The 25,892-nt window shown below is 37.4% G+C and overlaps 1 protein-coding gene across 1 annotated transcript in view; it reads left to right on the top strand.

Annotated features, from left to right (window-relative positions):
• Positions 1 to 1,425: 1,425 nt before the first annotated feature.
• The window catches only part of ENTHD1 (ENTH domain containing 1), a 91,903-nt gene continuing 67,436 nt past the window's right edge, over positions 1,426 to 25,892 (top strand). The window contains exons 1-2 of the mRNA XM_081822520.1: positions 1,426 to 1,905; positions 19,437 to 19,679. Coding sequence (XP_081678646.1) covers positions 1,557 to 1,905; positions 19,437 to 19,679 — 592 coding nt within the window. The 5' untranslated portion in view covers positions 1,426 to 1,556. The remainder of the gene's footprint in view (positions 1,906 to 19,436; positions 19,680 to 25,892) is intronic.

Here is a 25,892-nt window from a genome sequence, read left to right as displayed (position 1 = left end):
AATTGTAAAAACACACAACTTCTCTTTTTCTTCCTAGTGTTGATGATAGTCTCTTTCTGAGAAATGTTAATTAAACTGATACATTTTCCATCTTGCTCATTTGAGGATGTGTTGTACTTTTACAAAAAAAAAAAAAGGTTAATTACCTCTTCTCTTATTTTTTGAAAAAGAAAGGATAGCTCATTTAGTTTGCTTCTGAAAATTTATGTCTTCCTTAAATACACACACAGAAATTAATCAAACTTGAGCTAGGAATTGCGAAGGTCAAAGAAGAGAAACAAAACTGAAAACAAGACAAATTTGTTATGGATTTTAATGTCTGTCTTTTTTGTGCGTGCAGTTTCTCTAGTAAAATCTGATTATAGATCGTCAAGGCTTCACTGGGTCTGGATGCTTGTCAGGGCTTGAAATCAATTTAGTGCACTCTCTTGGTGGCCATCAGGGGTGAATCACCAGGGAAATTGCAAACTAACTGACCCACCTTAATTCGAAGCAATGAAAAAGAAGGAAGGGAATGGTTCCATATGAACTATGAATTGATCATTCATAAGCATCATTTAAGGTTTGGGGGCTGCAGACCTCCTTTAGGTTTCAGTGTATTTTGTATCAACCTAAATGGGCCTCTCTTTGTGTACACTTGTTTTGGAATATGACAGATAACATGCTGATTACTCCAGGTTTTAGGGAAATTGTTACCCAGTTTGAATCCTGCTATTGACATTGTTTACTCCTTAAACGCATACTTTTCTAAGGCCCAGTAAAGAAAGTAATTTAACCTTTTCCTTGAACTTACTAACCTTACCAGGACTAAAATACTGGCCAAGGGTACCATGACCTAGATGTGGAGTCTGCTGTGGTGCAACTACTTGTGTTACAGTTGACAACCCTCCCTCCTTTCAGATTAACAAGAAAGCAGAACGTATTTAGATCTGAGTCTAGTGACTTGTAGTTCTAAGAATACAACCTTCGGGTCACTTGATGACTCCAAGACTCAGATGTTACCATCCTAATTACCTTCAGGACATACTATCTTTATACATGACAACAAATCTTAAGCATGAGATGTCAGAGTACAAGTCCCATTTTCTTCTCCTAACTTGCCCACTGTCCTGTAATGCTTTAAAATTATTTTATTCCTGGCCAAAGAGGTTGAATGTTATTTTCTGCAGAAACTTTTAGGGCTAGGAAGACCATCTATATTTATTTAAGTAATATAAGCCAATCCCTTACGAGAGATTTTCCCATACTGATGCTAGGAGAATTTAGATAGTGCCCTCAATTCTGGCTGATGTAAGTGAGGGGCTGAGTTATAAGTAAACCTAGATTTTTCAGACTGACTTGGTCGTCTATAGACATTTCGAAAAGTATTTAACTTACATATATTTTGTGCTTTGCTTTGCAGGAAATTGATGCCTTGTCAAAATGGAGATTAATCATTTGTGTTTGGGAGCAGCAGAACTGGGGATCAATTGCCTCTCAAGAGTTTTATAAACCAATTATATTAACTCCTATTCCATTGCTCTCATCCCCATCTCACCTTCAAACTTGTCTTACCTATGGCATTCAGGAGGCAAGTGAAAAACTTCGTGAAAAATTACTCAGATGCCGAAATAAAAGTCAGAGAAGCAACTTCTAATGACCCTTGGGGTCCTTCTAGTTCTCTGATGTTAGATATCAGTGACCTGACCTTCAGCACAATTTCTCTGTCAGAGATTATGAATATGCTATGGCAGAGACTCAATGATCATGGGAAGAACTGGCGCCATGTGTATAAATCCCTTACGCTAATGGATTATCTCATCAAGAATGGATCAAATAAAGTTATTCAGCATTGCAGAGAGGGGTTCTGTAACCTTCAAACGCTAAAAGATTTTCAACACATAGATGAAGCTGGAAAAGACCAAGGTAAAAGAAATGCATACAGTGTGCCAATAAAGATTAGAGGTTTGGGAGGGGATCATTTTAAACCAGGAGCTGGGGAAAAGTTCTTCTTAAATGTGTTGGCCATCTTTCTTCTGGGACAGCTATAGTTTCCCTTTGTGTTGACTCTTGAGGGCCTTCAAGAACAATTTTTTCTCCCCAAAAGATGTGTAAAACTAACATACCAAGGTTCCTGATAAAATGATACCTCATAGAAAATGAACAAAGTGAATAAAACAGGAGGCATGGCGGCTTGGTATAATAATGTCACTGTAATTCGTAATTATAATTAGACTGGAATTCAGTCATAAGTGTAAGGAAGTGTTTCCAAAGACTATAGAATCTTCAAAGACTATCTAGACGGAAGTACTTATATGAATACAAGAATTTAGGTCATAAAATAATCTTGTCGGGGGTGGAGGAGGAGGTGAAGTAGGGGAAGGGTGTGTGGAATACTGAACTGAGATGATTTGGTAGTGTCTGAGATCTACAATGCTAAAAGAATCAGCACTTCCTCCTCGTCTAATGTAAAATTATAATCTGTGCTTAAAGTGAATAGTCTTATGAATCATGAGAAGAGGATAAAATTCAGTGCAGTCTTTGTGTTAAGTATACATTTTTAGAATAGACTTTTTAAAAAGCAGTTTTAGGTTTACAGAAAAATTACACAGAAAGAACAGAGGTCCCACATAACCCTTCTCTATCCACGCGTTGTTTCTCCTATTAACATCTTGCATTAGTGTGGTGCATTTGTTACAGTTGACAAACCAGTGTTAATACATTAAAATCCTTTGTTTCCCTTAAGGCTCACTCTTTGTGTTCTCCAGTTCTGTGGGTTTTGAAAAATGCTTGTCATGTAGGTACCATTCCAGTATCATACAGAATGGTTTCACTGCCTTGAGAATGCTCTGTGCTCCACCTGTTGGTTTTTTCTCCCCTGCCTAGAACCCTTGGCAACCACGGATCTTTTTATTGTCCTTATTGTTTTGCCTTTTCCAGAATGTTGTATAGTTGGAATCATACAATATGAAGCTTTTTCAGACTCGTTTCTTTCCTTGACAGTATGCATTTAAGATTCTCCCATGTCCTTTTATAGCCCCAGAGTGCCTTTCTTTTTTTTCTTCATGTTTTAAAAATCAAATTTATTGATACAATTCAACATACCATACAGTTCACCCATTTAAAGTATACGATCCTGTGGCTTTAGGTATATTATTAATTTTTTAAAATTGTGATAAAATGTAAATAACAAAATTTGTCATTTTAAGTGTGTAGTTCAGTGGCATTGATTCCATTCACAATGTTGCACAACTATCACCACTGTTTCCAAAACTTTTCATCACCCCAGACAGAAACTCCATAACCATTAAGCAATGACTCTCCTGCTAACCTCTTATCTACTTTATGTCTCTGTACATTTGCCTATTCTGGGTACCTCACATAAGTGGAATCATATAGTATTTGCCCTATTCTGTCTGGCTTATTTCACATACCATAATGTCCTCCAGTTCATGTGTTGTAGGATGTATCAAAACGTCATTCCTTTTATAGTTGTACAACATTCCATTGTATAAACATACCACATTTTGTTTATCTATTCATCAGTTGGTGGATTCTTGGGTTGTTTTCACCTTTTGGCTATTGTGAATATTGCTGCAATGAATGAAAACATCCAAGTGTCAGTTTGAGTCTCTGCTTTCAATTCCTTTGGGTGTATATTTAAGAGTGAAATTGCTGGATCAAATGGCAATTCTATGTTTGGGTTTTTGAGGGACCAGTAACTTGTTTTCCTTAGCGGCTGCACCATCTTACATTCTTACCAAGGATGTAAGAGGGTTCCTGTTTTTCCACATCCTTGTCAACACTTGTTATTGTCCATCTTTCTGATTATAGCCATTCTACTGAATGTGAAAAGTAGTATCTCATGTGGTTTCAATTCACATTTCCCTAAAGACTAATGATGTTGAGTATCTTTATATGCCCTTGTTGCCCATTTATAGGTCTTTGGAGAAATGTCTGTAGAAATCCTTTGTCCATTTTTAACTGTTTTTTTTTTTTTTTTAATTGTTGAGTTTTAAGAGTTTATATATTCTGGATACAAGACCCCTACCAGATGGGTGATTTGTAAATATCTTCTCCCATTCTATAGGGTGTCTTTTTACTTTCTTATTAAATTTTCATGAAGTCCAATTTATCAATTTTTCCTTTGGTGCTTATGCTTTAAGTGTCATATGTAAGAAATCACTGCCTAATCTAAGTTCATGAAGATTCATACCTATGTTTTTTTTTTCTTAAGAGTTTTATAGTTTTAGCTCTTCCATATAGATCTTAGATCCATTTTGAGTTAATTTTTGTGTATGGTGTGAGGTAGAGGTCCAACCTCATTCTTTTGCATGTGGATATCCAGTTGTCCCACGACTACTTGCTGAAAAGACTATTCTTTCCCTCATTGAATTATATTGGCAGCCTTATGAAAATCAGTTGACCATAGATGTAAGGGTTTATTTCTGTACTCCCATTTCTGTGCTACTGATCTCTGTGTCTATCCTTATGTTCCACACAATTTTGATTACTGTAGCTTTGTAGTAAATTTCAAAATAAAGTTGAGTCCTCCAGCTTTGTCCTTTTTCAATATTGTTGTGGCCTTTCTGGGTCTCATGCATTTCCATATCCAGTTTAGCATTAGCTTGTCAATTTCTGTAAAAAACACAACTAGAATTTTGATTGAGATTGCATTGAATCTGTAGATCAATTTTGAGAATATTGCCATCTTAACAACATCCGTTCCTCCAATCCAAGAACACAAGATGTCTTCCCTTTTATTTAGGGTCTTCTTTCATTTTTTTCATACATGTTTTGTAGTTTACAGTGCACAAGTCTTAACATTTCTTTTGGTAAATTTATTTGTAAGTATTTTATTCTCTTTGATGCTATTGAAAGTGGAATTGTTTTCTTAATTCCATTTTCAGATTATTCATTGCTAATGTATAGAAATACAACTGACCAAGTTATTTTTGTATATTGGTCTTGTGTCCTACTACTTGCTGAACTCGTTTCTTTTTTTTAAGATTCCTTAGGATTTCCTACATGCAAGATCATGTCATCTGCAAATAGAGATAAGTTTTACTTTTCCTTTCCAATATGGATGTCTTTTATTTCTCTTTTTGCTTAATTTCCCTGCCTAAAACCTCCTGTACAATGTTGAATAGAAGTGGTGAGAGCAGACATTCTTGTCTTGTTCCTGATCTTAAGAAGAAAGCTTTCAGTCTTTCACCATTAGGTATGATGTTAGGTGTAGGTTTTTATAGATGTTTTTTATCATAAGGTTGTTGGAGTTCTATGCCTAGTTTGTTGAGTGTTTTTATGAGGAAAGGCTGTTGACTTTTGTCAAATGCTTTTTCTGCATCTATTGAGATGATTATGTGTTTCCCCCCTTTATTCTATTAATCTGGTGTATTACATTGATTGATTTCCATATGGGCACCAGCCTTGCATCCCTAGCATAAATCTCACTTGGTCATGATGTATAGCCTCTTTATTTTTGAACTGTTTACTTAAGGTCAGGTTTGAGGTTTAAAGGTTTTTATTTTTTTTTTAGAGAGAGAGAGCGCGCATGCGTGAGAGAGCATGAGCAAGGGGGAGGGGCAGAGGGAGAGGCAGAGAATCTCAAGCAGACTCCACACTGAGCGTGGAGCCTGACACAGGGCTTGATATCATGACCCTGAGATCATGACCTGAGCTGAAATCAAGAATCAGTTGCTTAACCAACTGAGCCACCCAGGCGCCCCAGGTTTGAGGTTTAATGATGAAATTGGAGAAAATCTTCTTGGGTTTTGATCATGCTGTGCTTCTTAGTCTAGAAATTGTAAAGGCATCATCCTCCATGAGGATTAAATTTATTATTAAAAATTAAAATAAAATACTAATTAAGATTTTGCATCCCCAAGAATTAGGTTTAAAAAAAAAGGCATAATATTTTGGATGATAGTGAATGGAATATAATCATTTTTTTACTTTACAGAGCAGCTATTTTATCACTGTACTAAGTACTTTGATGATTTTTAAGTGGAAAGAGAGGATCAGCCCCTGCTCTAAAGAGTTTATGAGCTATTTTGAGAAATAAAATAGATAAGTATGAAATTATAAACAAACAAGCTTATTTATGCATTTATACCTTTTATATGTACAAAGTATGGTATATTTGGATATGCTTAAACTCACTATCATAACGGTCTTTCAGATTTCCTAACAGTTGAGCTTAGGATCAAAGAAGTAAGTGCAAGTACACTATCTTGGACTTTGTAAATACTCTTGATGATTTGGTAGCACCAAGAGGACAAGAATAATATTACTTATTTCATTTTTATCTTTTATGCATTTATCTTTTTGTGTTTGTTTTCTAATGAGTGTAACATATTAGAATAATAGCTCTTGGCATAATTTAATTCATACATAAGCAAATGTATATATATATTGGGGGTTGATGCATGCACAAAAATTTGTTACTAATCGGGTATGTGGTCAAAATAATTTGGGAACCACTGGCTTTCAGGTTAAAGTCAGGCTCTGTAGCATATTCCCAATTGACCTTTCTACTCTTATTTCCTTAGTCTTCAATCTAATACATTACTAATGTATTATTTGCTTCCACCTCTCTGTGCTGATGCTTAAGATGTTTCTTCTTCCTTATAATAGTCGTTTCTTGCTATATGTTTGTTGAGTTCCTACTTAGTCATCAAATCCTAGCTCAGAGGTCTTTTCCTATATATCTCCAACTATCTCTTCTTTTCCTCACTGGGCAGAATTAATTGCTGCAGCACTTCATTAATAATATCAGTGTGTGTTTTTTACAGTATATCCATTTGATGTATATGTGTATGTCATATATGTGTGCATGTGTGTGTATACATGTACATATATATGTACAGATATATTCTTGACTAGATTCTGAATGGTTTATGTCATATGATAATCATCTTTTTACCATCAGGCCTTGGTACATACTAGACATCGGTAAATTTTTATTGAGTAGAAGTCATAAAAAAAGCAGGAGGCTTGAGGTAAGAAACGTGATCATTGAAAAACTACTCAATGAGAATGATCTTATTGGATCAGAAGAGAAAAAAAGAGAGTGAAGTTTATACTGAGAAATTAATGAGAGAGAAATTGCAGTGATCCAAGTAATCTATAGCTGGATCCTACCTGAGATACAGGTTATCAAGAAGAGACAAAGAAAAAAAAAAAAAAGAAGAAGAGACAAAGAAAAAAGATAAAAGCATAAGAAATTATAGAAAAAAGATCTTTTTTTTGTTTCCTTGATTGGTTTTTATTCTGCCTAGAGTGCTCATCCCCAGATACCTGCACTGCTTTCTCACATACTTCAGCTCTCTGCTGGGAAAGTCATCTTATTAGTGAGGCCCTTTATATCTACCCTATTTCTGAAAAATCAGCCTTATCCCTCTCTTTGCACTGATATACCCTAGCCACCTTCTGCTTTATTTTTCTTCATAGTTTTTCTTCTCTGACATAGGGCATATTTTATTTTATTATTTATTTGTTTTCTATCTCTTCCTCCTAGAATGTAAGTTTCATGAGGGCAGGGTTATTTTATGTCTGCTTTGTCCATGTTCTATCTCCAACATTACAACAGTGCCTATCACACAGTGCCTGCCCAGTAATTAATAGAAGTATTTTAGTAGTCTCCCCTTATCTGTGGTTTTGATTTCCACAATTTCAGTTACCTGTGGTCCAGAAGCAGATGATCCACCTTCTGACATATTGTTCAGAAGGTTGGTAGGGCCTAGTGCCATATCACAATGCCTGCGCCATTCACTTCATTTCATCTCATCACATAGACATTGTATTATCTCACATCATCACATGAAGAAAGGTGAGTAGAGTACAATAAGATATTTTGAGAGAGAGACCCTATTCTATAATAACTTTTATTACGGTATATTGTTATAATTGTTCTATTTTATTGTTGTTAATCTGTTACTGTGCTTAATTCAGAAATTAAACTTCATTGTAGGTATGCATGTGTAGGAAAAAAACACATATAGGGTTTGATACTATCCACAGTTTCAGGTATCCACTAGGGGTCTTGGAAAGTATTCCTCATGGCTAAGGGGAGGCAACTGGACTATAGGGGGGAAAGGTTGAGAAAACAATTCGGAAAACTTAGAGAACAGGAGAAACTTGTTTTCAAATAGTTTGTTAGTTAACATTTCAAATAAGGTTCTCAGTATGCTTTTCTTCAACCTCCAGACAGCTTTTCAGATAAAGTAAATTTAAAGCAATGAGTCTAATTATTAAACTGAAAAAATTTACAATAAATACATGATTTTCATTGTGTTTCCAGATCTTGGGGACACTCTATTGTATTATAGTTTTGGGTTTTTTTAGGTTGACAATTGAACACATTGCTTTAAATTTAGAGGTACTTTACCTGAAGCAGTGTCTAGAATCTATAGAAAAACATTGAACATATTAATTTAAAATGTAACCAACATACTGTTTAAGAATAAGTTTATTCTGTATTCCCCAACTTTTTGGACCCCCTATATTAGCAAACAAGTTTATAGCATTTAACTACATGACAAAGACTCTTCTAAACACTTTGCATGTATTAACTCATTTAATCTTCATAATAACCCTTTGAGACAGGTTGCAGTATTGGCCCCATTTTACTGATGAGGAAAGTAAGATACAAAGAGGTTGAATAGCTAGTTCACACAGTTAGTTAGTGGGAGAGCCAAGATTATTAACTAGATGTTTTGACTCTAGAATCCATGTTCTTAATACTGTATTGTTGAATGAATGATTGAATGAATGAATGATGTTATCCCCATCCTGCTCATGCTGTTCTCTCTTCTGCACGCTGTCAACGGAGCACATAGGAAGGACCTGAGAACTGAACTAGTTGTGTTCATAAATCTGGGACAGGAACTGAGAAGTTTATCCTTTTTTTCATCAGTTTCAGAGTTATTTTAGGCCAAAGATGGTACAAGAAATGTATACTTAATACTCTTTACTTGCAGCAATCATGGCTTAAAATACCCTTCACTCAAATCTAACTAATTTTGTGGTCTTGGACAAATAGCTAGATGCAGTTGGCATGGCTGGGCCCGTTTCTTTTATCTCAGTTTTAGGGCCCATTACAAATTAGACTCAAACTCATCAGAAAGGGTGCCATGTTCCTACAGGTGATTCAGGGTCTCCAACTGATAGTCCCGAATCTCTTTGACATTCTCTCCCTTATGTGCACAGCATCTGTCAGAACACATTCATATACATGCCTGTATCTCTTGCAAAACTGAATTTCTAAAGGGCAAGAACATTATCCCTAGCACTTACTACATTGCCTGGGAGTAGGATTACTCAATAGATATTAGATGAATGGATGACTGATACCTTAATACTTTTATACTTTTAGTGGATTTATAGCAATTGACTTTCTTTTAGGAATATAAAAAATATAAATGTCAAAGTTGACTCCTTTAACCATAAAATTTCCATCTCTTTACTATAAATTACTTTTTAAAATAGATTTTTAATGTTAACAGTGCTTTATTGAGATATAGTTTATATACTATAAAATGCGCAGATATTAAGTGTACAATTTGATGAATGTTGGTAAGTATAACCAATCACCCATATCAAGATAAAGAACATCTCCATCATCCCAGAAAGTTCCTTTATCCCCCTTTCTAGTCAATTCTCCCTCCTTCCCAGAGGCAACTGCTATTCTAATTTCTTCTGCTGCATAAATTAGTTGTGTTTGTTCTTGAAATTCACACAGATGGAAACATATGTATTCTTTTGGCTCTGGCTCCTTTGTCTCCACTAATGAATGATTTTGAGACTCATGTATGTTGTTGCGTATATCAGTAGTATCATTCCTATTTATTGGCGAGTCCTATTCCATTATATGAACATCTCACAGTTTGTTTGCCCATCTTCTGTTGATGGGCATTTGGTGTGTGTATAGTTCTTGGCTATATGAATAAAGCTATTATGAACATTCTTATGTAAGTCTTTTTGTGGCCATACATATTCAGTTCTGTTGGGCATACGCTTAGGAGTGGCATTTCTGGGTCATAGAGCAGGTGTATATTCATTCTTCTAAAGTGGTTTTTACCATTTTGTACTTCCACCAGCAGTGTTTGAGAGTTTGGTTGCTCCACATCCTTGTTAGTACTTAAATACTGTTATTCTTTTTTTATTTTACCAATCTGATGGGTATATAGTGTTGTTTCAATCTCAATTTCCCTGAAGAGTTGTTGAGCATCTTTTTGTATGATTTGTGGACATATGAACATCTTTTCCCTATTCAAGTGTTTTGCCTATTATCAATTTTTTTTTTGCTTATTTTTGATTTAATTCATAAGGTTTCTTTATACATTTTGGATATGAGTCCTTTGTCAGATATATGGATTACAAGTATTTTCTCCAAGTTTGTGGCTTGTCTTTCACTTTCTAAATGTCTTTTGATGAAGTGCAGTGTGTTTTTTCCCTTTATGGCTGAACCCTTTTGTATCTTGTCTGAGAAACTTGCCTACCCCGAGGCCATGAAGGAATTCTCTTATGTTTTCTTCCAGACATCTTACAGTTTTAGCTAGGTCTATGATTGATCTAGAATTAACTTTTGTGTATATTGTGAGGTAGAAGTAAAGTTCATTCTTTTCCATGAGGTATCTAGTTGTTTGAGTTATTAGATTTTAATAATAGAGCATTTTCATGTTTGTTATCTCATTTGAGCCTTACAACATCTTCGAGGAAGGAAGGATATGTGTTATCTCTCTTACAGAGATGAGGAGCTAACGCTCAGATAGATTAAATTATTTAGGTAAGGTTGCACAGCTAATTGATGACTGAACATGATTAAAGCTCATATATCTTAATACTGTTTAGTCCTATTCTATTATTATGCTACACAGCCTCTCCTAATTGAGTTTTTAAAAATATCCTAACAAAGTTTCACTGAACTACTAGAGTGAACTTAATTAAAATTGTCTGAAAAATACCCAGTTGAATGTTTCATACCATCAAATTATTTATTTATACAAATTACGGTATTCTTTTTATAAAACCAATTCAGGTTCTTGGAAATGTGTGCATTATAGATTTATGTACTACTTTATTCTCAATTAGGTAAGTCATGAGATTGCAGTTAATTTTGTTTAAATGGGCCATTTTATATGTACATACACTCATATTTAAATTAAAAGTAGATTTTTTTTTAAAAGGTACAAATTGTCAGGCGCCTGGGTGGCTCAGTCGGTTAAGTGACTGCCTTTGGCTCAGGTCATGATCCCAGGGTCCTGGGATCGAGTCCCACATCAGGCTCCCTGTTCAGCGGGGAGTCTGCTTCTCCCTCTCCCCCCTGCTCCTTCTCTCTCTCTTGCTCACGCTCTCTCTCTCAAATAAAGTAAATAAAATCTGTATTAAAAAAGGTTAGGTTCAGCAGTTTTACTAGAAGTAACTTAGTACGCTCTGGTGACATTACTGCCATTTTAGTTTTCCACCATCATTATCGGTCATCTAATTTGGGGAATTAGATGCTTCACACTTATATCCATGGCTGATTTTGCACAGCCTACCTCTCTGCCTCCAGGATTGGCCCTACCCATTTGCTCACTGAAGTCTGAATGTCTTCGAGGAGGAAGTAAGCCTTGTAAGCCAGAGTTAAGAGATATAAACCAAAATGTAAAAAGCAAAGACTCTGGAAGATGTGATTCATTTATACATTTATATATTTACATTTACAATATGATATACATTTATATATTTACATATATTTTGAGGAGCAGGAGGTTGTTTTTTGAGTGCAGGTTCTCACAGAAGGGGAGGAAACACCAGGAATTTGGGCCCTGAAAGGGTTTAGAGAAAGAGGGAGAGTGGGCAAGTAGGAGAAAAAGAGAATGATTGGAATTTCCCTTTCAAGGTGACTATAATAAATTAAACAGAGCCAAGATATCTGGAAAGAGTGAGTTCAAGAAAAAGAAAATATTTAAAAGTGTAAAAGAGTTGCTTTAGATTTTGGTTAGCTGTGTTAAGACACTAAAAGCTGAATAACTGAAATCTGAGGGTATTCCTTCTTGTACAGGAGGGACAGAATGTGGGGGGGCGGGGGGGTGGTGTGAGGCAGGCAGTTCCCAGACGTGTGGGGTAGTGGCTAAGCACTGTGGGAAGAATCTAGCTTCCCAGTGCATCAGACTTGATTTTCTCTCTATGGCAGTAGTCGGAATTCTTTAACAGACACTCCCCACCCTGATGGATGGTGGTGGGTGGATTCATTAGTGCGAGGTAGATGTGCTCATTTTCAGAGAGGTGGGTTAATTAACACAAGGCCACTGAACAAATGTCATCTCCTGTAACAAACATTCTTATAGTTTTGATGAACAAATGAATTTCCTTTAAACAAACACCCAGGCTTTGGGTCATCATAAGCCTGTTCTGTTATTGTTGAAAGTTACTTAAAAGTTATATTACTGTGAGTTCAAACAAAACCTTTATACCTAAAACAGTTGAGTATTTTGGATCACCTTTTGCTCCTTTGAACAAATATAGTCGTTGGTCATCACAACAGCAAGAAACAAACCATGAATCTATTTAAACTTAAATATGCTAGTCCAGCCAGTCTTCCCACGTTTCTCTTTACATATTGTACACACGTGGACAGCAAAGTACAGTAAACAAACAAGGGAGAATAACCAGTTTAGCACTTTGGTGCTGTGTCAACACAATCACTCTCTTCTCAAGGTTCTCATCAAATAAAAAAGCTTACATTTGTATGCTAAATTCAGTCAAAGAAATTAAAGTCTGTATTGTGGTCTTTCTATAGAGCTAGTCTCTACCTTCTAGCTTATTATTAACTTTATGACTTTGGGAAAGTTTTTTACTTCCCCTAAACTTACTTTTCTCATCTGCAAAATGGACTTAGTGAGGACTGGAGATAATGTCTGAAAGTCAGACACCTAGTAAGTCATCAGTCAGTATTGACTAATACTATTAATCCTTGGCGTATTTTTACTTTTATTACTTTTATTTCCTGCAACGTATGTTCATGTCCAAATAACGCTCAGTGCAACCATTCACTAGGAAGGACTTTGCCCTGTTTCCACAGTTTCCGCTCATCCGATGCACCTTGCCCACGCATCTGTTGAAGCACGCTGCTGTATGACCCAAGTACATGTCAGTCTCCTTCACTGGACTGCAGGGTTTAGAGAGCTGAAGTTATTTTACTGGTATCTCTGTTTCTTCACCCGGTTTGGTGGAGATGCCGAATAAATGTTTGCTGACTGAACAGCTGATTAGTGGGCTACTGTAGGTCCGAAGGTGGGCTTGGAAACTTTTTAATTTTTTTTTTCATTGGTAGGTTTTAAGAGCTTCTCATTATCCTAAATGTTCTTCTGTTTTTCTACAGTGTTTCTACATATAGGTTTATTTTTATTTGTCCTGTTTAGTCTTTGGAGATCATTTTTGATGTGAGGATTCATGTCTTTTCTGTAAAATTTCCAGCCCCTTTTGCTCTGAATATTGCTTTTTTGTGATTACCATAATGTTCTTCTTTTGAAACTTCTTCTAAGTGAATACTGGGCCTTGCAATCTGTCCTTTATGACTTTTAATTAATCTTTTTAATCTTGTTGCCTCTCTGCGTTGTATTTTGGAAGAATTCCTTAATACTATTCTTCAACTACCAACTATTCTTCGATTATCTCTCCAACTGTTAAATTCTGGAGTTTATCTTGGATGTGGAGGGTTTTTTCTTTTTAATCCCACTGACTATAGTTTTCATTTCTAGGATTTTTAATTGGCTCTTTTCATATCCATCTATTTTTATTTCATTTCTGCCTATTTTTGTTTTGTTTCATAATCTCATATTTCTTGTTGTGGATATGATTCCTATATTAATCTCTCTTAATCGCATTTACTTAAAAATCTTTGTTTAGGGAGCGGCTGGGTGGCTCAGGTGGTTAAGCGTATGACTCTTGATTTCAGCTCAGGTTATGATTTCAGGGTCCTGAGATCAAGCGCCACATCGGGCTCACGCTCGGCGTGGTGCCTGCTTGGGATTTTGTCTCTCCTTCTCCCTCTGCCCCCCCACCCCCCCACCCCCGCTTCATGCATGCGTGATCTTTCTCTCTCAAATAAATAAATAAATACACAAATAAATGTATGAATACATAAGAATAAAAATCTTCATTTACAATTTTAAAATCTAATAATATAGAATATTGATTTATAGAAGATCTTACAGAATCCTATAGAACATTGATTTCATTTAGAGTGAAGTAGTGTTTTGATTGCTGCTTTTATCAGCCATCTTTCTTAAGCATTAGATTTTAAAAAAAACTATTTTGGAATGTTAGTTTTCTATCTTGTTTTGACTGGGAGATTCTTCCTCCATCATCTATGTTCACCCTTTTATGTTGGTTTTCAGTTCTTGCCAGCCAGGTCCTTAGAGGCTCCCGTACAGCCCTTACAAAGGCATCTCAGGGCTCATGCCCTGTGATAGAACCAGAGTGTCTTAGATGCAGTCACTGAGGCGGGGATGGCTCGGTTTAAGCCTGCACACCTGTCTTCTGGCTTCCGGACCCACAGCTACAAATATGTGACAGCCCAGGAAGCAATTAGCAGCTGGTTTTTTCCCTTCTTTTTCTTTTCTTTTCAGCCTTTTCTCACAAACATGGATACCCCCTAACATCAAAGAGTGAGACCAGCTCTGGTTCCCTAACACCTGAGGAGCTGAGCTCCTGGCTGCCAGATCAAGAGCCCAGCAGCCCTGGGGCTTCAGCCCTGCTCATCACCTTTTCATTTCTCATACATTTCTGGTTTGTGGAGGTTTTTATCTTGTTTTTGAGACTGGCAATGTCTGTTATTGCTGTGTATTTGGAGCAGAGCAGAGGGGTACTTTGAAGCATGAACTTACTGTGCCAGCTTGACTGAAGGTTTTTTTTTTTTAACTTGAAAATAACACTGTTGGGGATACTTCTCCCCTCCCTCCCTACGCCCACACTCACTCTCACCTTCAGAGACATTGTGGAGGATAGAGGGTAAGGGAGACTCGAGATAAGTAAATAATTCAGAACTCCACAGGCAAGATATGAGCAGGGCCTGACCTAAGGGAGATGGAGAAGAGAGGATGTGTTAGAAGATACTTAGTTGGTACCATCAGTAGACATGGGGTACTGAGGGTGGGGAGGTGAATGTTCATATTTCGGGCTTAGAATGGAGATAAAATTCATTGAGAAAGGAATATAAGAAGAAGAAGAAATTTTGATTGGTTAGTGGGTCAGGTATGGAGGGAGGGGTGTTAGATATTTTATGACCACAGTTTCAAGCCTGATACATGTTTTTCTAGAAGTCTGGTGTGTGTCTTTGCTGCTGGCGCATCTCATTGCCCAACATTTTTGAATTTACCGTATTTCCAGATCCCTTTACATGATGCTCGTTTGTGCATTTACAGACACTCCTCCCCTGCATTTGGGACATTTTTCCTCAGCATGTTCCTTCATTTATTTAACAGACATTTCTGAAGTAACTCTTAAGCAAACAGGTATAATTCTGGCCTTCATGGATGTTATGCTGTAATGGAGGAAAAAGACACTTATCAAATCAATAAGCAATTACAAGCTGTGTAAGTTCTGTAAAAGACAAGTGCAGGTGCCTGAGTGTGGAAACCAGGCCTGAGCACGTATGTGCAGGCCGAGCTGGGAGGGGCTTGCTCTCTCTCAGCAGGAGGCTTCCTGAAGAAGTGAAGTCCAAGCTATTCCCTCTGCCTGGATGTCTGCAGGGCTGGCTTTTTCTTGCTGTTCAAGATGCAGGTGATACGACTTTTCTTCACTGCACCACAGCTTGATGTTTAGCACCTCACTGTTCTTTATTTCCTTCAGAGCATTTATTTTTCTGAAATTATCTTGTCTTGGGAATCTCGTCTATTTTTTCCTCACTTGTGCTTCTAGAACAATTCCTGACTCACATGTTCAAGAAGTGACCAAATGACTGCCTGAGTGAATAAGTGAGTATCTTGGGTATTGGTCTGGCACATAGTTGCTCTGGTGATTTGTATGTCCTTGTCCTTTGTCTGAGTTTGGGATGCCTCTGCAAGTTGGCTTTCTGTTCGTTCATTTTTTTATCCTGTTGACTCTCCTCTCCACTGGGCCTTTCTGATGGGGATTGCTGATGGAAGCATACCACCCTCAGGCCAAGGGGATGGGCATGTGACTTTCAAGCTGGGCCAAGCCAAGTCATTCTCCTAGATTTTTCCAATTTGAATGAAGGAAGAGGGAGGCTTCTCAGGTGGCAGAGTGTGAGGCATGAGCTGTCTGTGGCCATGTTCACAGTCAGATGGAGGAAGCCAGTCTGCAGGAGGAGAAAATGAAGGTATTACGCAAAGGAAAGAGGGCTGGGAGAGGGAAAAGGAGTCCTGGTAGTTCTCCAGTCTCTGCCTCTTTTGTACTTGAGGCCCAGTTTCACAACCCCTGGTTTTCCCATGGCCAGTTCCATTTGAGTTTCTGTCACTTAAAACCCAAAGATTCCTAATTAAAACAGAATATAGCTTTATTTTTACTTTACCCTTCACCTCAGTGACAAGCTTTACGTCTTGATATATCTTTGGGTATTGATCTGTTTCATAGTTTGATTTCTCATTTCAGAGAATCCATGTTTTCTCCCTCCCTTTGCCTGTCTTTCTCCCTCTCCCTCCCACCTTCTTCCCCCCGCCTTTTTCTTTCTCTCTTCCAGACACAAAGGGTTACTTCCTACATGTGTTCTATTCCAGTACAATTCTGCTTTAGTAAGGAGGAGATGCCATCTTGTTAGTACTATTGTTATTTTTTTTTTTTTAAGATTTTATTTATTTATTTGAGACAGAGAGAATGAGAGAGACAGAGAGCACATGAGAGGGGGGGAGGGTCAGAGGGAGAAGCAGACTCCCTGCCGAGCAGGGAGCCCGATGCGGGACTCGATCCTGGGACTCCAGGATCATGACCTGAGCCGAAGGCAGTCGCTTAACTAACTGAGCCACCCAGGCGCCCAGTACTATTGTTATTATTTAACTCATCCTTGAAGCATGTTTATTGGGTTCTTGGATTTTTTTTTCACTTTCAACTTCGATGCTTTAGAACAGCCAGGTTTCTACTCTCCAGCATCTCGAGGGTGGTGGGGAGGTAGCCAGGGCTGTGCACAGCCTGGAGTGAGAAGTAAACCACTGTGGCTTGACCTTCCCCATCTGTCAACCTGCTCCCTCAGGGAGGAGCCCTGATGTTTCAGGGAGAAGTGCTTTGTCATTGTGGCTTTCTGCTTGATGTACCTGCTTGGACCTTTGAACTTTTGTAGCTGCTTTAAGTCCCGCCAATTCATGCAGACTCCAAGTGAAATAATCCACATCTGTCCCATAATTTCTAGTTCTGACCTTTTGTAATTAGGGTGTTGCAAGAAACTCTTTCAGGCCAGGCAACTTTCTCAGGCAGCTACATTGTAAATTGGTATTCAGTATCTTTCATCCATCTGGTTCCATTTGCACTATGTCAAGGAGAAAATGGAGACTTTTGGTAATTTACTCCTTTATCAATTCATTTACACAGTAAAGATTTATTGAGTATCTCTTATGTGCCAATCATTCTTCCGGACACTGGAGATACTGGGTGAATGAGGCTCTCTGCCCTCATGGAACTTGTAGATGAGGAAATAAACAGTAAACAAATAAACAAATGTATATATAAAAATATTATTATATATTATTATGTATATATGCAAATAAATATACACAAAAATATACATTTATATATACACATACACATGTAGGTAAGAGAATAGTGATGGGAATGGGGCTATTTTAGAGAGGGTGGGCAGAAGGAAGGCTTCTCTGAGGAGGTGACATTTGAGTAGAGACTTGAATGAATTAGGGACCTAACCATGCAGAGTCCCTGGCGGAAGCAACAGCTAGCACACAGCTTGAAGGAGACACAGAGCCTGGTGTGATTACAGAAGAAGGCAGTCAGAGTGGCTAGGGTAGAGGGAGAGAGAGGAAGCAGAAGGAGATGAGTTTTTGTGAAGTTAGAAATGGAAAAACAAGTTTTTCACCCCTTCCCCAAACCAAGCTACGGCAGTTTTCCAGGGAAAAAGTCGTGTCTGGCATATTGTCCCCAAGGGCTGACAGTCCCAGCAGGCTTCTATCAGGCGACACTGAGTGGTAACCCAAAACACTGCGGGATTTTTTGTTTATGGACTACAAATTAACTCATAGGAAATTGAAGGTATCAAGAATGATACAGTTCACAGCTGTTATAAAAGAAGTTTGGAAGGAGTAAGTGACTAAAAGAGATTAAGAGTAGATAAAATAATCTTGGGAAAGACGGCAACTTGAGCAAAGGTCTCTGCCACTGTCCCTAGCAGTCCTTAGTGAAATGACTGGCAGAGAACAGGTTGGTCTCTTTTGTCTAAATGCACCCTGCATTTGACCGTTTCTCATTACTTCCACTGCTAGTAAGTTATAGTTGGATGTATTAACATTTCAATTCATCACGCTTAGAGCCCAAAATGAACATAGTAGTGGATCTTTAAGGACTTTTCATTTCACTTCTGCAAGAAGACTTGGGAAAACATGAGATGTTATAATATGAGTTGGTCCGAAGATGTGGAGAGGGAAGTGGTTTTCCTTTATCATTTTTCATGGGAGGGGATTGAGAATAGTAACAATAATACTATATATTGGAGTGAGTATACTTTTATATCTGTGAATTACACTGAACAGATACACTTCTACTGGTTTTCACATAGAAAACTCAAGCACAGACAGACCGCCTAACATATCAGAGTCACACAAATGGTTAAGGACAACATTGTCGTAGGTCTGGTCTTAGACTGTGCTCTGGCACTCTATTAATGGCATCAAGTTGTTTTGATAAGATGTTATGTCAAAGAAAATCTAATTGCCCTCCCTACTCTTGCCCCACCCCAATTGTACTCCTTTAAGGTAGCAGATATTAACATGTGGGGACCTAGCTGGTCGTCTGCCTGCCCATCCATCCATCCATCCATCCACCCACCCATGTACTTCTCTATCAACTTCTCTCTCCTATACATACACAATGATTGATTTTCCTCTGTGCTTTACCAATTTGAATCATACCATGCATATTACTTTAAATCTTTAGCTATATGTCATGGTAATATATCTAGATCTAACTTATTTCTCTTTTATGCCTGTATTGTTTGATTTATTGCAGAGTATATATTGCTTTTAAAAGGAAATAGCATATTTAAAGTGAAAAATTTCATGTCAATATGTGATATGATTTCATCATACATTTATTTTCTTCTTAAAGTGTAAGAAACGGAGTACTTACTGACAATTCCAATGAAACTTAGTTTTCCCTGTACATTTGCTACAGATTTTTTTGCTTTGCTACATTGCTTACATTTTTTTCCCTAATTTTCTTTAGAATAAAAATTAATTGTAACCTCAATGAATATTTTCTTACCTATGCAAATTCAACATATTTCTCAGGTTATTATATCCGGGAAAAGTCTAAGCAAGTCATAACATTGCTGATGGATGAACAGTTGCTGCATAGAGAGAGGGAAGTAGCATGTCGGACAAGACGGCGCACCTCCTACTCTATGACATTTCCTAAAAGATTACCTGGTACAGCTAACTCACCAACAGCATGTGCTTCTGCCCACACACCAGAAACTCCGGCTTCAGAGAAGAAACGTAAGCTTCTCAAGGTTGCAAGGCTACGTAATAAAAGTACGTATAATGAACACTGTCCTACAGTGTAGTAGGTATCATTTAAGAACAATTAAAAAATATAAAACGTTAGGTTTTAGTACTGAAATATTAATACTGTATGAGTACTCCTATTACTATGTTAGACATTGTACTGTATAAAACAAAGATGAAGAATAATAGTAGAAAATTTTATGACTATTTTCTGAATGCAGTTTATCTGGGTTTCAAATAAAATGGGATTTTTGAGCTTAAATGGTATTAAAGTAGTGACTACTTATTTGGCATCATGATTCATTTTAAGATTTTAATCATAACTGGAATGTGAGACTCAAGGTCTGGGTATCTGTGCATTTTGTGCTGTTTGATCCCACCAATCAAGAAATTAACATTTTCTTAAATGTGCCTCAGAATTCTGAAAGTCTCTAAAACTCCTACAGGACGACAGTGCCTCGTATTTTATAACTCTTTCCTTTGCCTAAAATTTTAAATATGAACTGAACGTTTTTTTAGAAAAGGGATTTTTTTGTAATGTTATAGAAGTCAGTAGGAAAATGCGATTATCTTTTCTACTAAATTTGCTAAAATATAAAAGAATGCCATTGTGCTCTATCTTCTCCAGTACAAACCCTGTTGATAAGTTTTGTATAAGGAATGGCCAGTTTGAGGAAGCAAAAAGCATTAAAGAAATGTGACTTGACTCACTGTTCCTTGAAAGGAACTAAACTTCAGGTGCTGTAAGTGAGGGACACAGCAGGAGTAACATAGAGTTAAAAGTATTTTCAGAGGCTTGTCTCCTAGCTTTATCATGTAACTCTATTAAGCAAGATCCTGAAAGAACTGCAGGTATTCAGTATGAACAGATGTTCCAAATGTCAGTTAAGTATGGAAATTAAGAATGTTAATAGTAATACCAACATGGAGCAATCCTGCTAAAAATCACTGAAGTACTTCTCTGACTCAGTCAAGAGTTCTCAAATGTTCACTCAGTTTGTGCTTGTGTGGACTGGAGAGATGGAAAGACAGTAAAAGACAACAAATGCCATCTACATGCTTCTAAAAGTAGTGAAACCTCTTTCTTTAGGGTAGCCATTTTATTTTGAAATAAATCTCCAGGAGTGGTAAGAGATCCATTCCGAAATTTTCTCATGGGAGCTTTCAGTTCAAACTAATACAGAAAAGGAGCTACGGAGTAAAATCACCAATTATAATTCACCCAGAGTTTCTTCACTCCTTTTGCTACTTCTCTGTTGCCTTTCTTGTTCTCCCTCCACTGCTTTTCTCTCTTCCTTTCTCTTTCATTGTAAACTTATATTTATGGAATTTATTTGAAATCTAGATATCGAGCAGAAATTTGGAGCTATAGCAGTGAGGAAAACATAGTCCCTTTCATCATGGAGCAAATATTCTAGTGACAGAGACGGCTACTAACCACACATAAACAAAATAGATATAAAATATTATGTTAGGAACAAGTTCTATAAATAAAAGGAAAGCAGTATTAGGGGACAGAGAGTGACAAGGATGGCTTTACTTTAGGTCAGGGAGTGAGGGAAGGCCTTTTGGAGGAGGTAGAAATTTAGACAGAGACCCAAATGAAGTGAGGGGACAATCCATGTATATCTGGGATGTTCCAGGCAAAGGGAACTCCAGGTGCAAACTGGAGGGAGCTTGGCTTACTTACCTGTAAGCTTAGGAAATGAATCTTTAAATTGCCAAAGAAGTAGCCCAGCCCTGAGCCATTTTTATGATTCATATAAGGAAATCAAGTTTATTGCTTTATAGTCACTGCTTTTTTTTTTTTTTAACCCCAAATGATATTTGCTAGCTTTATGACACATCTTATTCACTAAACTGAGCTTGGAATGACTTTTAACTATTTTTAAAAAGTCAGTCTACCTTCAAATGAAGTTTTGCTACAATTTTTTTTCATATCGCTAAACATGTATTGACTACTTACTAAATGCCAGACACTGTTCCAGGACTGGTAACCAAATTGGGTGTATTTCTGCTCTCTTGGAAGTTATATCTAGTGATGGCTTTTAGCCTGTTTAAAAAAAAAAAGATGTTCAAAAGGAGTTTTGGTGAATGATGGAGTCATCAAAATGAATTTGTAGTAAGAGTACTATTTGAAAGTGAATAGTGAATGTTTGGGTGTAAAAACTTAGTAAATTTGTTAAAAATCTGTTAAATTATTTAAAAACTTCGACTGGAGAGGGAGACAAACCGTAAGAAACTCTTAATCTTAGGAAACAAACTGAGGGTTGCTGGAGTGATGGGGGGGTGGCAGAGATGGGGGGTTGCTGAGTGATGGACACTGGGGAGGATATGTGCTATGGTAAGCGCTGTGAATTGTGTAAGACTGATGAATCACAGACCTGTACCTCTGAAACAAATAATACATTATATGTTAAAAAAAAGAAGAAGAAGAAGATAGTAGGAAGGGAAAAATGAAGGGAGGGAAATCAGAGAGGGAGACGAACCATGAGAGACTATGGACTCTGAGAAACAAACTAAGGCTTTTAGAAGGAGGGGTTTGGGGGGTTGGCTTAGCCTGGTGATGAGTATTAAGGAGGGCACATATTGCATGGAGCACTGAGTGTTATACGCAAACAGTGAATCATGGAACACTACATCAAGAACTAATGATGTAATGTATGGTGACTAACATAACATAATAAAATTTTAAAATATTTTTAAATATTTTTATTTAAATAAAATAAAAACTTCATTTATCCATCACTATGTATATATACACATATGCATACTAGCTATATAGATGTGTGTGCGTTCAAAAAAGAGTAATTGTATTAAGCTTAGCAATACTAACCGTTTCCATGTAGGCATTGAATCTGAAGCTGTATTTTATTTATTTATTTATTTATTTATTTATTTATTTATTTATTTATTTTCAAAGATTTATTTATTTGAGAGAGAGAGAGAGCGTGTGCGCACAGAGGGGGAGGGACAGAGGGAAAGAATCTTCAAGCAGACTCCCTGCTGAGCATGGAGCCCAACATGGGGCTAGATCTCACAACCCATGAGATCATGACCTGAGCTGAAACCAAGAGTTGGGTGCTTAGCCGACTAAGTCACCCAGACACCCCAGAAGCTGTTTTTTTTTTAAAGATTTTTTATTTAATTAATTTATTTATTTGACAGAGAGAGACACAGTGAGAGAGGGAACACAAGCAGGGGGAGTGGGAGAGGGAGAAGCAGGTTTCCAGCAGAGCAGGGAGCCTGATGTGGGGCTTGATCCCAGGACCCTGGGATCATGACCTGAGCTGAAGGCAGATGCTTCACAACTGAGCCACCCAGGCACCCTCGGAAGTTGTATTTTAAAGGAAGAAAGAAAAATGACAATTTGGTGTGTGGGGGGGGGTTGCTGAGGGAGATAAGAAAATAAATTGGGGGAGCATTCTTAGTGGGACAGAAGTAGCAAATGAAAACTTGGAGAAAGGTGGATCGATTAGAATTAGGTGTTCCCAGAAGTGATGGTAGAAGAGGCCACAAAAATGTTAACAGCTTAAACATAACAGGATTTTTTTCTCTCTTCTAGAAATAATCCAGAACTAGATATTCTAGGACTGATATGGCTCTTCATGATGTCAGGGACCCAGGGGTCTTTCTGTCTTGTCGTTCCACCAGACTCATCATGTAACTTCCACTTCATGATCCAAGATAGCTGTTTGAGCTCCAGCCATCACATCTGACTTCTAGCCAGTAGGAAGAAGACCTTGAAAATATGAATATTCTAGGGGTACCAGTCGGTTAACTCTCTGCCTTCAGTTCAGGTCATGATCCTGGGATCCTAGGATTGAGCCCTGGGTCGGGCTCCCTGCTCAGTGGAGAGTCTGCTTCTCCCTCTGCCCTTCCCTCTGCTTGTGCTCTCTCTCTCTCAGATAAATAAATAAAATCGAAAAAAAAATATGAACACTCATTCCCTTTAAAGACACCTATTGAAGTTGCTCATAACATGTTGGCTTGCATATTATTCTTTAGCACTTAGTCACTCGACACTCCTAGCTGCAAGAGAGGCTGAAAAATGTAGTCTTTATCCTGGACAGCCATGTGCCCTGATTAAAGTTAGAGTATCTATTGTTAAGGAAGGAGAGACTAAATATACGGGAGAATAAATAGTTCCTACTGTAATGGTAAAGAAAACAAGAAACAAATTAATCATGTTAATGCATGGTTGTCAGACTAAATGGAATAGAAAACATAAATTTGAATATGTCGGAAACTGTAGACAGGTCATTGAGAGTTCATAAAGGACATAATGAGCAGTATTTGGAGATTTCACTTCAGTACCACTAGCAACTAGGAACCACTGTAGGCCTCGGAGAACAGAAGGGATGTTTAGCTTAGTCACAGAACTTAGCTTTCTTATTACTGAAAACAGCTGTTGGTGGAAGATAATTCTTACTGCTTTGTGTAGAAATGAAGGCGATACGAATTGGAGGGAAGCTCTGTAAGAGACAGTTGTTTCAATCCAGCATCTCGCTCTAGGGTTATTGAAATGAGGGAAAGGTAATGTGTAAAGACAGAATATAGAGAGGAAATGGGGTAAGTAGATGATGTATTGGAGAAGAAAGAGAAATTGAAAACGGCTAACATTTCAGTTAGAGAGGCAAGTGATGATATTACGCAGGTGCATTTCCATCAGGCGGTATTTAAAGACATCTCTAAATTATTTAGTTATATTGAAATGTAAAGTTGAATGCATTGCTAGAAATGTGATTCCCAGGCTTTAGGATCTAGAGCTGAAACAGCTGTGCCTAGCTTCTTTGTGGTGAATTAGCAAGGGGAAAATGTACTTTGGAGAAGGTGTTATGCACACATTTCTACCTCTACTCCTTTTTTTTTCTATTCCTAAATGTTTTCCCCGAAGTTTTAATTGTGGTAGATGGCTTGGAAAATTTTTGTTTAGGTGATTTTATTGTTTGAAGGAAGAGATGGATTGAATGATAATTGTTGTTTGATGTACATGTACTCTTACTACAAATTCATTTCCATGATGCCTCATTCACCAAAACTCTTTTTGAACATCTTTATTTATTTATTTGTAAATATTTTATTTATTTATTTGACAGAGAAAGACACAGCAAAAGAGGGAACACAAGCAGGGGGACGGGGAGAGGGAGAAGCAGGCTTCCCTTGAGCAGGGAGCCCGATGTGGGGCCCAATCCCAGGACCCTGGGATCGTGACCTGAGCCGAAGGCAGACGCTTAACGACTGAGCCACCCAGGCGCCCCTTGAACATCCTTTCTTAAAAACAGACTGAAAGCTATCACTAGATATAACCTCCAAGAGAGCAGAAATACACAAAAACTACATGTGCACAGTTACAACTTGGCTTCTCTGAGCTGTAAGCATCAGTGTCACACCCTTTCCTTGGAGGTGATAATTGTAAAAACCATCACCAGAGATATTGCTTACAACCAGACCAGCAAAGCATTACCTCTGTTGGTCATCCGATCTTCCATAAAGAGCTCTTTAGTGATATTATTCTTTGCAATGGAACTTTACTTGTATTAGAGAAGGATTACTCTGGTCTAGGTTAAATGTAGTAGCACTCTATATCATGGAACTATTTCCCTAAAAATCATGTATGTTTCCTGTTGGACCAAAAGTAAAACTTCAAAGTAGTTGTCATGCTTTTATAAGCACAAACACCAGTGTTGATGTTACTTCCTACGGTGAACCTTGTACTAACAGAGTCGATGTGGAGTCACACTTGGTTGCTGTGTCACACAGAGTCTAGATAGCAGGGCTTACGGTACAAATGGCAGTTCCTACTAAAACATCTGCACTGATGAATGTCAAGCAGTGATTTTTTCAACTTAAACAAATGTACAATAAAGAAAATAACAAAATAACAGTAGTTTCAATCTCTATCACCCTAAACCAACCACCATTAACATCTTAGAATATTCACTTCCAGTCTGGTTCTTTTCCTTCTTTTTTATTTTTATTTTTATTTTTTTATTTTTAAGTAATCTCTACACTCAGTGGGGGGCCCAAACTCACAACCCCAAGATCAAGAGATCAAGAGTCACAGGCTTTACCAACTGAGCCAGCCAAGTGCCCCTATTTTCCTTCTTTTATTTTGTTTCAGAAAAAAATTACTCTATTCTTGTAAAAATAATACAGGCTCAAAAACACTAAAGAATCAATCATTTCCAATCTCATCACTCAGAAATAGCCATAATTCATCAACAAAACCAAAAGACA

This window comes from Leptonychotes weddellii, chromosome 5 (genome assembly GCF_054177405.1).
Source record: "Leptonychotes weddellii isolate Sample4059 chromosome 5, ASM5417740v2, whole genome shotgun sequence".
NCBI classification, from domain to species: Eukaryota; Metazoa; Chordata; class Mammalia; order Carnivora; family Phocidae; genus Leptonychotes; species Leptonychotes weddellii.
The sequence above is the reverse complement of the archived record's forward strand: the minus strand, read 5'-3'. Positions and strand labels throughout refer to the sequence as shown.